The 14,321-nt window shown below is 42.3% G+C and overlaps 1 protein-coding gene across 4 annotated transcripts in view; it reads left to right on the forward strand.

Moving 5' to 3' along the window:
• Positions 1-14,321, forward strand: part of P4HA1 (prolyl 4-hydroxylase subunit alpha 1) — a 32,804-nt gene continuing 18,483 nt past the window's right edge. For all 4 annotated transcript variants that reach the window (XM_065843624.2, XM_065843622.2, XM_065843626.2 and 1 more), the window contains exons 1-5: positions 1-135; positions 7,228-7,344; positions 8,222-8,318; positions 10,671-10,822; positions 12,417-12,554. In XM_065843624.2, coding sequence (XP_065699696.1) covers positions 7,257-7,344; positions 8,222-8,318; positions 10,671-10,822; positions 12,417-12,554 — 475 coding nt within the window. In that variant the 5' untranslated portion in view covers positions 1-135; positions 7,228-7,256. The remainder of the gene's footprint in view (positions 136-7,227; positions 7,345-8,221; positions 8,319-10,670; positions 10,823-12,416; positions 12,555-14,321) is intronic.

Below are 14,321 nucleotides of genomic sequence, written 5' to 3' on the forward strand. Positions count from 1 at the left end.
AGCGCCTATAAAAGCCGGCGCGGGGCCGGCCGCGCGTGCTCGGTCACGCCCCTCGGCAGCTCGCGGGTGTTCGTGACCGGCGCCGCCGTCCGCCGTGCTCCTTCAGGCGCCACCCCTGCCCTCCGGTTCCCTCAGGTGAGCCCCGGCGGCCCCCGCGTCCCACCGGTGGCGTGGGGGATGGGGGAAGTGGGTAGGTCGGGGGGACGCGGCGCGAAGCGAGGGAGCCGTCGGGGTCCGGACGCGACTGCTCTGTGAGGCGGGTGTGAGGGCGATACGTGGCAGCGCTCCGCCGCCCGCCCACCTTCTTGGCGAGGGGCGGGGGGCCAGTGCCCCCGGCCCGCCCGGGCCGTTACGTAACGGGAGCCGGCAGCCTCCGGAGGGGGGCGGGAGGGCAGGGCCGTGGCGGCCCGCCCGGCTCCCCGGGGCTGGCAGACTAAACAGTGCCGCCTCCTCCGCCTTCCCGGGGCCGCGGGAGCGCTCCCCCCGCTCCGCCGCGCGTTTAAACGTGGCCGCAAGCAGCTCGGAATCCCCCCAAGCCTCGGCACTCGCTTGCCCGGCTTTTCCCGCAGGTGGGATCCCACCAGTCGCAGCCGGCTTCGGCATCGCTCCCGCCGGGGGCTGCACCAAAGGGCGCTCTGTGCAGCTGCTGTTTGTGCTGCCTCGGGAGCTGCGGAGCGCTCGGGCACCCAAGCGATTTCGTGCTCGGATAAGTGAAAAGTTTCTTTGCATAAGCACCGAAATTAATTGACTTCATTAATGTTTATAAATATATAAAGGGTGAGTGTCAGAAGGATGGAGCCAGGCTCTTCTCAGTGACAACCAGTGACAGGACAAGGGGCAGTGGGTGCGAACTGGAACACAGGAAGGTTCCATTTAAATATGAGGAGAAACTTCTTCATGGTGAGGGTGGCAGAGGCTGGCGCAGGCTGCCCAGGGAGGTTGTGGAGTCTCCTTCTGTGCAGACATTCAAACCCGCCTGGACACCTTCCTGTGGAACCTCATCTGGGTGTTCCTGCTCCATGGGGGGATTGCACTGGATGAGCTTTCCAGGGCCCTTCCAACCCCTGACATTCTGGGATTCTGTGTGAAAGTTGCCACATGTCGTGTTTGTAATTGCGGGCGCTGTGTATAGTGATTGTGTCCTGAAGAATAAAGCTTATCTTGGTTTCCCTCTCCCTCTGCCGCTTTGGGTTTGATTCAGCCAGTTGTGTTACGTGAAATTTGGCATTTAACTTTGCAGTAGCTTTACCCTTGAGCAGGTATCTTGATAGGGTCTGAGGTGATTACAAGGAAAAACTCTAGCATGGAGTCTTGAGGATGGTGTTGAATGAAGAGAAAATAAAAATGTCAGATGTGCTTGCAGTAAATCTTTCAGTTTACCCAAAAAGCTGTATGCTCTTAGAGGAAAGATACTTCAGGTTTAGAGAGAGGTATCAAAAGGATTGCCCAGCATTCAGTTTCACACTTTTTTTCTGCAAAATTCAGTAAGAGGAGTTGCAGAGGTGCTGAATGCTCAAGTGTTTACCTGCTTCTGATATTTAAAGATTGTGCGTTTAAGGCTCTAGTAAGTGAAGGAATCTACAGCAAGGAGATAAATGTTAAATGCAACTTGTCATGCCAAAGACTGTTCAGCTAAGCATGCAAGCAGGGGACATGGGGTGGGAAGTGAAGGTAATGACTTCCCAGTTTGTTCAGGGAGCGGAGGCCTGCTTTTGGAAAAGAGGTGTTCTCTGCCTTGCTGTTCCGCACACATTACTGCTTGTGGATTGTTGTTGGATACATTTGGATGTCTTGAACCACACTACAAAGCGTTTGATTTGACTCAGAGTACTCTGCACTGCTTCTTAATTATGTGCTGACAGAACTAGGACTGATTTTTTTCTTTTTTTCCTCTTCCTCCTGGGACTCAAAGTAACAGGAATGTGGCTCAGTCTTGCTATGCTGAGAGTTATTAATTCTGCCATTTGAGCAGTGATTGTGGCACAGCCACATCTGTTGATTCATTTAGAGGCTGAAGAAGCAGTGCCCTTTCATGAATTGCTGTCCAAAGCAATTCCTGATCTGTGTTCCTCACAGGGGCTGGAAACTCTGATAAACCAAATCAGAAATGAATGGGGAAGTGGGGGATTCACTACCTCACCTCCCAGCAGAAACCAGCTGATGTGGATTAGTTCATTTTGCTAATTGAGTGTGTAGCCCCACACATGGCAGGTCATTAGGGCTGTAGCTGAGCTGGTGGTGTGGAGACGAGCTGCTGTAGAAATGGCTGTGGAGCAACAGGGTTAACATATGCATGAAGAGCTATGCATTGAACCAGAAGGGAAAGTGGCTCTCTGACCTTGTAGAGATTTAAACTTTCTTGCGTAATGAATAGTTTTGAAATCTAGCATTTAATGCTGTGATTTTGAGGCATGTACATAGACGAGAAAACACCCGCTGCAGTTTGAAAACATAAATTATAGATAATGAGTAACGCTGTGGAAGGAGTGAGGATTCATAGAGGCTTATGGGAGGAGAACTCTACCTCCATATTGAGGTGGATATAGATAAGGATGCCTTTATTTTTAAGGAAGTGGTCCAAAATAATTTACTCGTTGGGGAAAGCAAACCAAACACCAATACAACAAAGAAACAAAACCTAAACCAGCCTTACTTGATAAATCCTGTCTGTTTAACTAAGGAAAGACTGAAAATAAAGTCTGTGCTGAAACAGCATCTTTGCTGCCACTTGTGCTGCATTCTTGCAGTAATTTCAGAGTGACTTGCTGCCCAGGCTTTCTTCTGCTGCAGAACCACCTGCGGGGCTACAACTTTAGCCTAAAAGAGCTCTTATCTGTTGCTGTTTTTCAGCTGTTAATCGTTGGGATTGTCCTGCTCTCTTTATAATCACTCTTAATATCTGAAAACTTTCTGTATATCTGTATAGATACTCTGCTAATCTTTGAGTAGAAGGATAACCTCCTGCTTGTTGTGTCTAATAAGATAAGTGTTCTGCTCAGTGGCTGGGGTGCTTTGTCTTGGCTTAGAAAGTTAAAACAAGTGAGCTGTTCAGTCTTACTCTGGAAGAAACCAAGGAAAACCTTGCTGCAGTGAACTGATCTGTGTGCAAACAGCCCTGTTCTATAGTCATACTCATGAGTGCTCTCTTCAAGTTGGCAATAACGATATTTTAAACATGTCACCTACTTTACTCTAAAGTTGATTCTTACCTCTCATTAGAGATTACTTATATGTGTAAAAGTTTACTTATTGTCATTAAAAAGAAGTCTAAAATATGCCATTCTCTTTTGTTAGCAGCAATTCCAGATAATTTTTCTTCTCTCACTGCTTGGATCTTAATTTTAAAACAGCCTTTAAAGTTAACTTCTTTAGCAAGTTCTTTAGCAAGAACTGGATTCTAATATTTCTGTTCTGAGACTGTTAAACAGTAATGACAGATAAATGTTCTCGGTACTTACTCTGGGAAAGTTCTTTCATTCTGAGTAATATTTGCAGTCGCATTGTGTCATGAGACTAGAACTTGAACCCTGTTCGTAGGGACAGGAGAATGCTGTGAGCAGCTCTTTTGTGATGCTATCCTCTTCCCCCCTAAAGTCAGCTCAGTTTAAGTGTTATTTTTCTTTTCCCACAGGCAGTGAGTTACAGTAAGAACTGTGAGGGTGGACCAGTGTTTAAATAACAAGTTGAGGATCTTGGTGATATGGTTTTGACTCCTGGCCTTGCAGTAGACTTAATTTAGAGTAGGTTCCATATTTCTTACTTAACTCCAAAGTAGCTTTTTAAAATTGAAATTAGAGCTACACTAAAATAATTTCATATCAGAGTACACCTGCTGTTTCCATTTTCTGTCTGTATTTTCTACCTTGTTTTCTGGATCCTGGTAAGCACCTGGGATCTTGGAGTTGGCAGTGAGGAGAGTTGTGTAATGAGTACCCTTGGTTAAATGCTTCAGTCACAGGTTAGCATGACCTTGATTGTTGTGAGGTTATATCACTCCCTGCAGTTTGTCTTCGCTTTTCCTTCTGCTTGCATGGTTGCTATGTGCATGTCCACTCTTGTATGACACTTGCAGGCCTGTTTCTACTTGCAGAGCAGAGCTCAAGTCTTTAAAAGTCCCACAAAATGTACCTGTTGAAATGGCATTTGTTGTGTATCCCTGCTGTTCAGGAAATCCTCTCCCATGTTTAGCAATGTCATTCGTGTAATTACTGCTTTGTTTTACTTGTGTCTATGCATTCACTTGTTCTTTGCTATTTTTTCCAATTTTTTCATTTTTTTCTTTTCTCTGCCACGTTTTACTGTTTCAAAGCTTAGCAAATGTACTTATGATGGAAAGTTGAAGCTGTCAGCTGGACTCCCACTTTTTATGTGGGCAGTGGATTCCTCCTCTCCAAGATGTTCAGCTGTGTCTGCGTGAAGAGTCAAACTGACACCAATAACAGAGAGAGGATTTTTGTCTTGTTTTACTTCATGTCACTGACAGGAAGAAATCAAGCCTACTTATTTGGCAGCTTATGCATCTAAGATTTCCAGCATCTATCTTAACTGAGCTTTATTTTCTTTGATTTGGGAACCTGTAGCTGATCCTTCTGCAGTAGTTTGGAAAGCTGTGCTGCTTAGCAACTGCTGTTAGGGCAGGGAAAGCTTGGCTGGCCACTGCCGTGGGCTCTGCTTCCAACTTTCTGAATTCCGTCTGGGAGGAAAGTCGTCTTGGGTGGCTGAAAGCTATTATGGGAGTCCTTGCAAGTGGCAGAAAAGCTGGAGGCTGTGAAAGGAAAAAGAATTAAGTTGGAAGTGACCTCTGGATGTTGTCTAGCCTGACCTCATGTTTGAACCTGGGTGAGCTTGGAGGTCAGGTTAGGCTGCACATGGGCTTGTCCTTTCAGCTTTGAAATTCTTCCAAGAATGGGAAGTGCAGCTTCTCTGGGCAACCTCTTCTATTGCCAAACTGCTGTCACCATGTCTTCCTCTTTGTATCTACTTAGAGCAGGGTTGCAACTGCATTTGGAGTCAGCCCAGTGTTAGAGCAGCATGTAAAGGCAGGTGAAGAGGAAAAACTTCACAGTGCATACTACTCAAACAGGCTTTAAGGCATCATTCTATCGTGCGAGGTGGAAGGCTGTCCCCAAGAGCCATAGGTGAAGAGGAGGCATTGTTTTCATCACCTTTTGGGTGTTGTTTTGTTTGTGTTAGTGTTTTAGAAAAGTTTCATATTGATTAAGGGTAAAAAAGTAAACTTGCTGAAGTTTCCCTTCAGTGTCACTGAGTACAGCAAACAAATAGCTTAGTGAATTCTAAGTACTGATAATGTTGGTAAATATTTATAATGTAGTAGAACCGTTTGTGCTTTGTAATTGATTCACAGATATATTAGCTTGAGTACTGAGTGAGCAGGAGGCATTTGGCTTTCTGCAGAGCAAAATATTAATTGAGCAGCATTTTTAATAGGTGTGCAGGTACACATCAGTGTCCTTGAGCATGTGGATGCAGCTTCTTTTAAGTAAAGAGTGAAATTTGCCTGTGTGAAAACTTGTTTCCAGGTTTGATCCATTAATTTATAGCAGTTCCTCAGTTGGAGCTCTTATTCAATGAGGCTGACATCAGCCACAGAAGAGGGAGATACAGTTCTGTAGATGTTGCCACAATCTCTGGTTTGTGCTGAAAACTAGGTAGGTGTTACAGACTGGCTGGAGGGTTCATTATGTTTAGGGCTGGAGTTTCACAAATGGATTAAACCTGTGCTGCTACCAGAAACAATATGGCCTTCCTTTGCTGTCTTTGGCTGCCAGTTCCTGCCTTTAAATTGCCCTTTTGTATTGGCATGGGTGTTCCATGGCTGTATAGTGAACTATAGCAGAACCGAACCAGGACGAAATGAGAGTTTGGGGGGGGACTTTTTGGGGTTAGTAATATTTGAAATAGTCTGATTCAGCTTGTTGCCTGGCTGCCTGCAGAGGGGATGAGCAAGCAAGGAGGAGGTGAGGAAAGCTGCTGGGAATAGCAGGCCTGGTTTAGAGCATTGGGAAGGCTGATGTGCCAGACTTGACTGGCATAAAAGCAGGACCTCGGCTTCCCTCTCCAGATTTTTGCTTTAAAGCTTTACTCTCTGCCAGTGAATGTGTCAGAATGTTTCAGCCCTTCAGTTGTGGTCACACAGATTTCAGATGATTTACAAGAGTTGGAGATGGAGCTGCTTTTCTAGGCTTGTACTACAGTTTCCTGTTGTTGCTCTCAGTGCCAGAGAAATTGTGCCTGCCTTGCCCAAGAAGCACTCAGTCCTCAGAGTCAGTAAATGTAAACCCCCGTCCTGCTGGCACACCTACTTGGTTTTATGTTGTTCGCTACCGGTACTGTCAACTTGATCAAAAGCATATCTCTTTCTTCCCTAAGTAGGCACAGTCACTTTGTAGCTGGACTTGCTTTATGATTTTTTTCTTCTTCATTAGTTGTCGTGCTGTTGGAAGAGCTGTAAAACAGTTTCTGTTAGTACATGCAGTAGTTTTGATTTTTTTGAGCAGATACAATACATGAGAGTTTAAGCTTTTATGTTTAGAAAGAAGTAATGAATTCCAAGACAGCATAATTACTTTTAAAGTATGCGGTAGTGAGGAAATCTTAGGCTGTTAAAAGGGTTCAGGATGTTGAAAGGCTGAGAGCTTGGCAGCTCTTTGTGGGAGAAAGCGCTGCCTGTGAGTCTGCTATGACCTTACCCAGGGACTAACTAAGAACCAGCCAACAGAGGAGCCTTTTGTATCAGGTATGAAGGCTGGCTTCACCGTGGCGGCAGCCGACCAGTAGGAACTCTGTAGCTTACTCTGTGGTCTGGGTGTGTAGCGTTTTCATTTAGACTTGTTCCACTGGCATCTTTCTGACTGATCAAATGAAACTTCTTTTTTTTTTTCGTTGGGTGGATGAAATTGATAGTATGTATTTTAACTTGGTATTAAGGGTTTTTTTTAGTGTTGGATCTTGGGTTTTTTGGTGCTTTATGTGAAGCATCTATCTGCAGTGTGTCTTAGATGTCAGAAAGGTGAAGAGTGCTTGTGAAGACCCTGTCTCCAAGCTATTCTCTCTTCCCTTCCCACACAAGATGAAAGTATAAGAAAGTCTGCAGAAGGGCATTAATCCTCTGTGAGAGCTGCTCAAGCTTATGTAGATTCTGCTACCTCAAGAACTAGTGGCAACCCAAAAGAATAAACTTGTTTACATACTTTGTTTCTTTTGTAGGTACGTGGTGAGGTGACAGCTGTCAAACTATGGCTTTCAACAAGATTTGGTGTACTGTAGCGCTTGGACTTCTGCTGCCTTTTTCTTGCGCCCATACAGACTTCTTCACGTCCATTGGTGAGACATGCTTTGGTGTATATGCTGCATAGCTGAAAGAATTTCTTGACAGCTCTCAAAACTGATTCTGCAATGATGTGTTAATGGCATCCAAGGCTTTAATTGGTACAGAACTAAGTTCACTTACTGATTCTCATGATCTTATTGACTACTTCATTTTGGGAGAAACATGCTTTGAGTTAAGTCAGTCCAGTTAATGTAATGACCAAGGCTAAGCTTTATAGGCATTATTGGTTTTAAACAAACTTTTGGTGTGGACTGTTACATGTATGTAGAAGTAAGTGAAACAGCTGTTACAGGTACACCATGACACCAGAATGTCAGCATACTCTGTCTTGGGTTCTGGTGGCCTGTGATACAGCTAAAGATGTGGACTGTGTCACTTTGTGATGAACTGGTTCGGCTCCCTGCTTGCAGGAAATGAGGCCATTATTAATTAATAACAGAGTCTGCTAGGGGACCCATTGAAGTCATGCAAGTAATCTTAAAGTAAAACGCTAGATTAATATTGTATATCAAACACAAAGGCTTTCTGTACTTCTGTAGCTTTGTCTTTATTTGATCTATATTATGCGTGCTTGGGTGGAAGATTGCTCTGTTGTAACCTACTTCCTTTTCCAAACGAATCCTAAATTAGTTCTAATAATAAGTATGTGATATTACATTAATTTCCATGGCAACAAGCTTGGTCCAACATGAGATTTTTTCCTCAAAAAAAAAAGAAGAAAAGGCAAGAAGCCTTACTCAAATACTCCTTCAGGTTTATTTAAGCAAATGCAGAAGGACTTAGGGGAAAAGAGTAGAAGCAAGGAAGAATGTCTTTAATTCTCTTTTTTTTTTTGTTTCTCCTTGTCTAACCAATTCATTTGTTTTCTAGGTCATATGACAGACTTAATACATACAGAAAAAGATCTGGTGGTGTCACTGAAAGATTACATCAAGGCAGAAGAAAGCAAGCTGGAACAGATCAAAAAGTAAGCAGCTTGTTCCGTAATGCTAATAGTTAATAATTTGAGTCCACCCTTATGTAAAAAATGCTTCCCAAGGCTGATTAAATTTGTGGAATTTTTCCTCTGAGGCAAAGCTTAAACTAGCATTTTTGCCAGGTTTTTGTCCTAAGTCATTATCTCTGAGCCATTGGTTTGTTTTGTTAAGCTAACGATGAACTCTAATCAACCCACTTTCTGTATGATACCTTCACTTTAGGACTCCTGCTTTCACATAATTCCAGAGAGGATGTAGTTCTTGAAGTGGCAATCTGCCTAGTGGAAACTAAAACCCAAGAAGTCTCCAGATGAGTGTTGCAATGATACACTAGGTGTAAAAGTGCTAGAAAGCGTTGGTGTGGCCATATTGCTCATGAGTGCCTCACCAATGCATAGCAGTAACCTACTACAAGAGCAGAGTATTTCTACGTGCTATATTTGGATTTAAAAGTAAAATAGAGTAACATAAATCTTCTTTACTGTTTTTAAAGATAACCAGAGACCTGACCGTTGCCATTACTACGTTGTTCGACTCTATAGGTGTGACGACCAGAACCCAATATGTCAGATTTTATCACAACTAGAAATAGAAATTTTGTATCACTGATCAGGATGGTTTCCTGGCCTTCAAAAATGTGTATAAATCTGTCATGAGGATGTTCAAACAGTTCTAGATAGATGCATGACTTTTATTTTAGCCTTTGTGTATTAAATTTTACCATCCAGGAAGAAAGGTACTTCTGTCAGACTGTATTTATTTTTATTGCTTAAAATGCAGAGTTGGAATTGCTTACAGGTTTGGAACGCTGTAAGTATATTATTTACAGCTACAAATTAAGATGGGAACATGCTAACTGGACATCCAAAAGGGTGTGAATACAGCTTATCATATTAACATTGCAGCTCTGTTTTTATTATATTAGAGGTGCTCACTGTCAGGTTAGAAGAATTAAAATGGCTTGCAAAGAGATAGAAGAACCTGGAATAAACACCAGCATCGTTTGAGTTTGGGCTCTGTACTTTGGCTGAAGGATACTGGTGGTTTGTGTAGAAGCTGGTAGTTCACTGAAATGCGGAGAATGGCTCGCACCTGGTGGGTGGCTTGTGGTGGAGGCTTTTATGAGACAGAAACTACTTGAAAGAAATCCTGGCCTTGTCGTTGTGCCTCACGGTTGCAGTTGACTGAGTTGCTCATTAGGTTTGATAGTCCCGCAGTGGGCAAACATACGATGGATTTAACCACGTGCAATGTGAACGCACCATTTGTTGAAAGTGGTTTCTTCAGTCTTTGGCTTGCGAGAAGCTGGAGGTGGCCCGCAGGAGCACTTTGAGCACACCCTTTTGGAGGGAACACCTTCACTCACATTGCTGCTGGCAAGATCCTGGACAGGGGCTGTCAGAGTGTAGGGAAACAACTGAAGACAGTGTGAGAAGGGTGAGTGTTGACAGTGGCACCTCTGACAGCTGTAAACATCTACCTGTCTCAGGTAAAGCAGGCAAATTAATTCAGGCATGCCAGATTCTGGAACAAGCTGAATGCCGGCTTGTGTAGAGAGTTCCCTCCAGGCTACAGATTTTTGTATTTGCTTTTTAATGGTGTTGAGGTTTGGTATCCTCTCTGGGGTGTGGCTTTTTTAACATTAATTTATCCTGTTTTCAGGGTGTTGTTCCATGCCTTCATGTTCTAGAGTGGAGTTGTGAATGACTTAAGTGCCTGGCAGAATTAGAGTGTTTTGTGGAGTCATAACTGTAGCATCAGAAAGTTGATCTGGGCTCCTCATTTGGGAGCGTGAGAACTACGTGTTTCTTAATCCAGGCTTACAGTATGGAAGGCAGCTTTGTGGTGGGAAGCAAGGGGCTTAGTGGAGATTTAAGAGTGTGTGGCTGAAGGTAAAATAATTTCAGGCAAGCATTGAACCACCTTATTGTAAATTTCAGGAAGAAAAGAGCGTTTAAAAAAACAAAAGATCAAAAATATGGGTAAAGCTTTGTTTTTGATTCGTCCTGCATGAAAACTCATAATGGAACTGCTGGCATAGGGCATTGGGTATTTGTAGGAAGGAGATAGTTCAGCAGTGTTCTAACAAAGACCGCTACGGCAATGTAAGATTTAGGCTGCAGCTGAGGAAGAAGATTTTTTTTTTAAAGAAAAACACAAAAGGAAAGAAAAAAGCCCCTTTTGTTCCTCCTAGGAGACCTTTACATATAGATAATATAAAAGCTTGCAATTTGTGTTGTATTTTTTAATCAGCGAAGACTGTTGGGTAGCTTGAAATTGTTTTTATAGTGCACTGGCAGATTTTTACAAGAGACATTAAGGAATGTGTATGTTCACTATAGGTGGGCAGAGAAGTTGGATCAGCTGACAGATACTGCTACGAAAGACCCGGAGGGGTTTTTGGGACACCCAGTAAATGCGTTCAAGTTGATGAAACGGCTTAACACAGAGTGGGGTGAACTGGAAAACCTGGTTCTGAAGGACATGTCAGATGGTAAGTGTGCCTGCAGTAAGAATAACGATCGCGTTATATTTGCATTTACTTGGCTATGTCTTTCACACGTCGTGCTTTGAATTAGATTTGTAAGTCTGCTTTTGAGGTGCACTCATAGAAAATAATCCTAGAAGACCTGCCATTTTGCTGTTAGTGTGCTGTTGTACAATTTGAGCTTTACAAAAATACAGGAAAACTGTGATGATTGAACTGAATAATCTCTTTGGATGCTTTACATTTCCAAGGGGTCAGGACTTATTTCATGTCTTCTCCCATTTCTTGCAAACTAGTATTTTAGGAGATTTCATTTCTAAGTGGGATGATGCCATTGAACAGAAAAAAAGGGAATGAAACTCCATGTTTACAGGGACTGAAAATGTGTGGAACTGATCTAAATGAGTGTAGTAAACACTTTGCTGCGTCTTCTCTTCAGCAAGAGTAGAAGCTCTTCAGCAACATGACATAAAATAGTTAACTGTGAAATACATTTGGCAGCAAGTAATCTGGGATGATTATATTTGACCTGTGAGAATCTGCTTCAACAGTTAACTAATACCAGGTGTAGGTTTGTAGTAAGAAATGGTAAAATAGTGGAGCTTTCAAAAAAGACCCAGGGTTAGTCTCTGGTAAGGATTCAGCACATTCAGCTTTCCTGTTGCTGCTGTGAGTGACTGAATATGCCAGGAGAAAAGGCTCACCTGCTAGCCAGCAATCTGGACCAGTGCATCTTATGTCCTTCTGGAGTGTGGCAAAAATATCAAAATTGGCCAGTTCATGACTGTTTTTTGGGATGGTTTTGCAGCTGAGTGTTGCATACTACATTTTGCTTGGTTTGCTCGTGCTGCTCAGTTTTCTGCTGGTGGATATTAGACAGACTTTGCAAACATCTATTGGCTCTGTCCTTAGTTAACGCCATAAAGCTTGTTGTACTTCTGGGTCTTGGGACAAAAGAGTTTGTTGAGTAGAAAAGTTGCTTTTCTGAAAACGCCAGAATGGCTGTTTGTTCCAGTTGCGCTCCTCAGGGCTGACCTTGCTGATGCCTTTCCTTTTGGTGGCTTTCTGGAGATCTGTTTCCCTCCCAGTGAAACAGCCCACCAGCCTCTTGAGTGTGCAGAAGCAGTTTCTCGGGTTTCTATATAAATACATTAATACCCACGTCCACTAAAAGCAGTTAGGTTCAGAGTGGCTGCTCAGCTGCCTGAGGTCTTGTTGAAAGCTGTTGGCAGTTAGACATCAGCGTTTTTGTTTTTCATCTTTTTAGTGACTGCCCTTAATCTTTACACGGCTATTTTTAGCACTGTTTGGGTTTTCCCTCTTCTAAATTATTTGTAAATTCCATGTTGCTAAATGAAGAACCTTCTAGAAGGCAGATTGAGTGGAACAGTTGCAAAAACTACCCATGTATATCTGTAATGTTCTCCAAATGGGAGTGGGTTTTGTTGTATGTAACTTTTTTTTACCTGATAAGAATAGTTTCCAGGCGAAACCAAATGGGTACTCCTGTCCTTTAGAATTGTTACTTTTCTCTGGAGTTAGGGACTTGTTTTGTGTATAGAGTTTATAGAATTGACAAGTGTTTCCCTTTCTTTCCCAGGCTTTATCTCCAACATGACGATCCAGCGGCAGTTTTTCCCGAACGATGAGGACCAGACTGGTGCAGCAAAAGCCCTCTTGCGGCTTCAAGACACGTATAATTTGGACACAGACACTCTCTCTCGAGGGAACCTTCCAGGTAAGAGTCATTTGTTGTTTTCAGAAGGCACTGTGAACTTGTACTAAAGGTCCTGATTACTCCGTCCTATCTTGCTTAGCTGCGTAGTGTGATGGTAACAACAGGAAAACATTTGAGCTAGCTAAGAATTAATGAAAAGTGGCATGATGTGGGTTGTAGAATATAGATTGACGTAGGTGTCAGTGTTAATTCTGCCACACCTCAAGAAGGAGGAAGTTGTGTGTATCAACTGCACAACAAAAGGCAGAGAGCACATACAGACTTGAGCTTGCGTGTCACTACCTGAGGTGATCTTTGATAGGTTTATAAGCAGAAGACACTTCTTTCTTGTTAGAACACGCTTTCTCTGCTGAGCTTTCCTTGTTTCCTCTGTTTGAAAATAGTACTGTGCCAACTGGCAAAAAATCAACTCTGTACAATCCATCTGTGTTTTTGCAAGCACTCATTGTGGTCAGATGCCTAATAAAATTAAGGGTAATTGGCTTTATATGTTATGATGTATAACCTTGCTTTTGGGTTTAGTTCAAGACTGTCTCAAAGACCTACAGATTCATTCTAATACAATAAGCAGTTTGTAATTGTTTTCTTAATACAGCACAAAAATACAAGGCTAAGTGCTTTGGGTGGGCTGTAGTTTATTGCGTGTTTTGAAGCAATAAGCTGTCCGGACTGCGTGTAATAAAGTGTAATTGCAGAACATGAAAGTTCTAGGGTATAAAAGAGAATAGGGTGGTCGCTTGAGAGAGCTTGTCACTGGTTTGTGTTCCTTGTCATTCTTCCTAGGGAATTTCTGTTTGGTCAGATCATCAGGTTTTGATTAGAATCTTAACTCCCATCATATCACTTATTAATTCTTTTTCATGCATTACAGGCTGTGCTGTTTCTTTACATTAACTATCAACCCTATTTGATGGTTGCTGTCTTAGGCACCTTTTAAGAGTTGCCTTTTCGTATGTGGTGTTACGTTGCTTCAAAATGCTGAATTAGTGAGCAGAAACAAAGTTGTTCTGTGGGATGCTCCATTCCATGGGCTGTCTCTTCAGCTATTTAATTTCTGTCTTCAGCAGAAGAATTGCCCTGTTTGAACACAGCTGTAGAGCTGCTCTTAGGAATTCAGGATGTATTAAGATGTAATCAGGAATGTTAAGTTTAGCTGTAAAACTGCCAGGTCCTGTTTCCTTCTTACAAGATTAGATTTGGTTTTTCATGGGGCCTTAATTTACAGTGGCAAAAATAGGAATCTGTAATTTGCGTACGGTGCTTCAGTCTTTCAGAGGTCTCTTAAATGTTTCTAAAAATGACTGACTAGAAAAATCTTGAGCGGCTGGACTTTAGTGGCTGATGTTTCCTTTCTGCTCCCCTGCTGAGCTGTGGCAGGCAAGATGTGCCGCAGGAACTTCTGGAAGGGGATCCGGCAGTGCCTTTGGAAACGGCTCTGAAACTTTCTGTTCGGCGTTCCTGCTGCGCTGCCCAGAGGGTTGGGGGTTTGGAAGAAGGAAGGGGTGTGGGTTTGTTTGTTTGTTTGTTTTAATTTTCATTTTTTAATTTTTATTTTATTATTGTTAATATTATTTTTATTTTTTAAAATTTTATTTTCTTTTTATTTTTACTTTATTTTTTGTTATTTTTATTTTTATTATAAGTTTTTTCTTTTTATTTTTTAATTTTAAATTTTATTTAATTTTTATTTTAATTTTCATTTTATTTTCATTTTTATTTTTTATTTTTTAATTTCTTATTTTTAATTTTATTATTTCTTTTTATTTA

The sequence above is a fragment of the Patagioenas fasciata genome, chromosome 8 (assembly GCF_037038585.1).
Source record: "Patagioenas fasciata isolate bPatFas1 chromosome 8, bPatFas1.hap1, whole genome shotgun sequence".
Lineage (NCBI taxonomy): Eukaryota > Metazoa > Chordata > Aves > Columbiformes > Columbidae > Patagioenas > Patagioenas fasciata.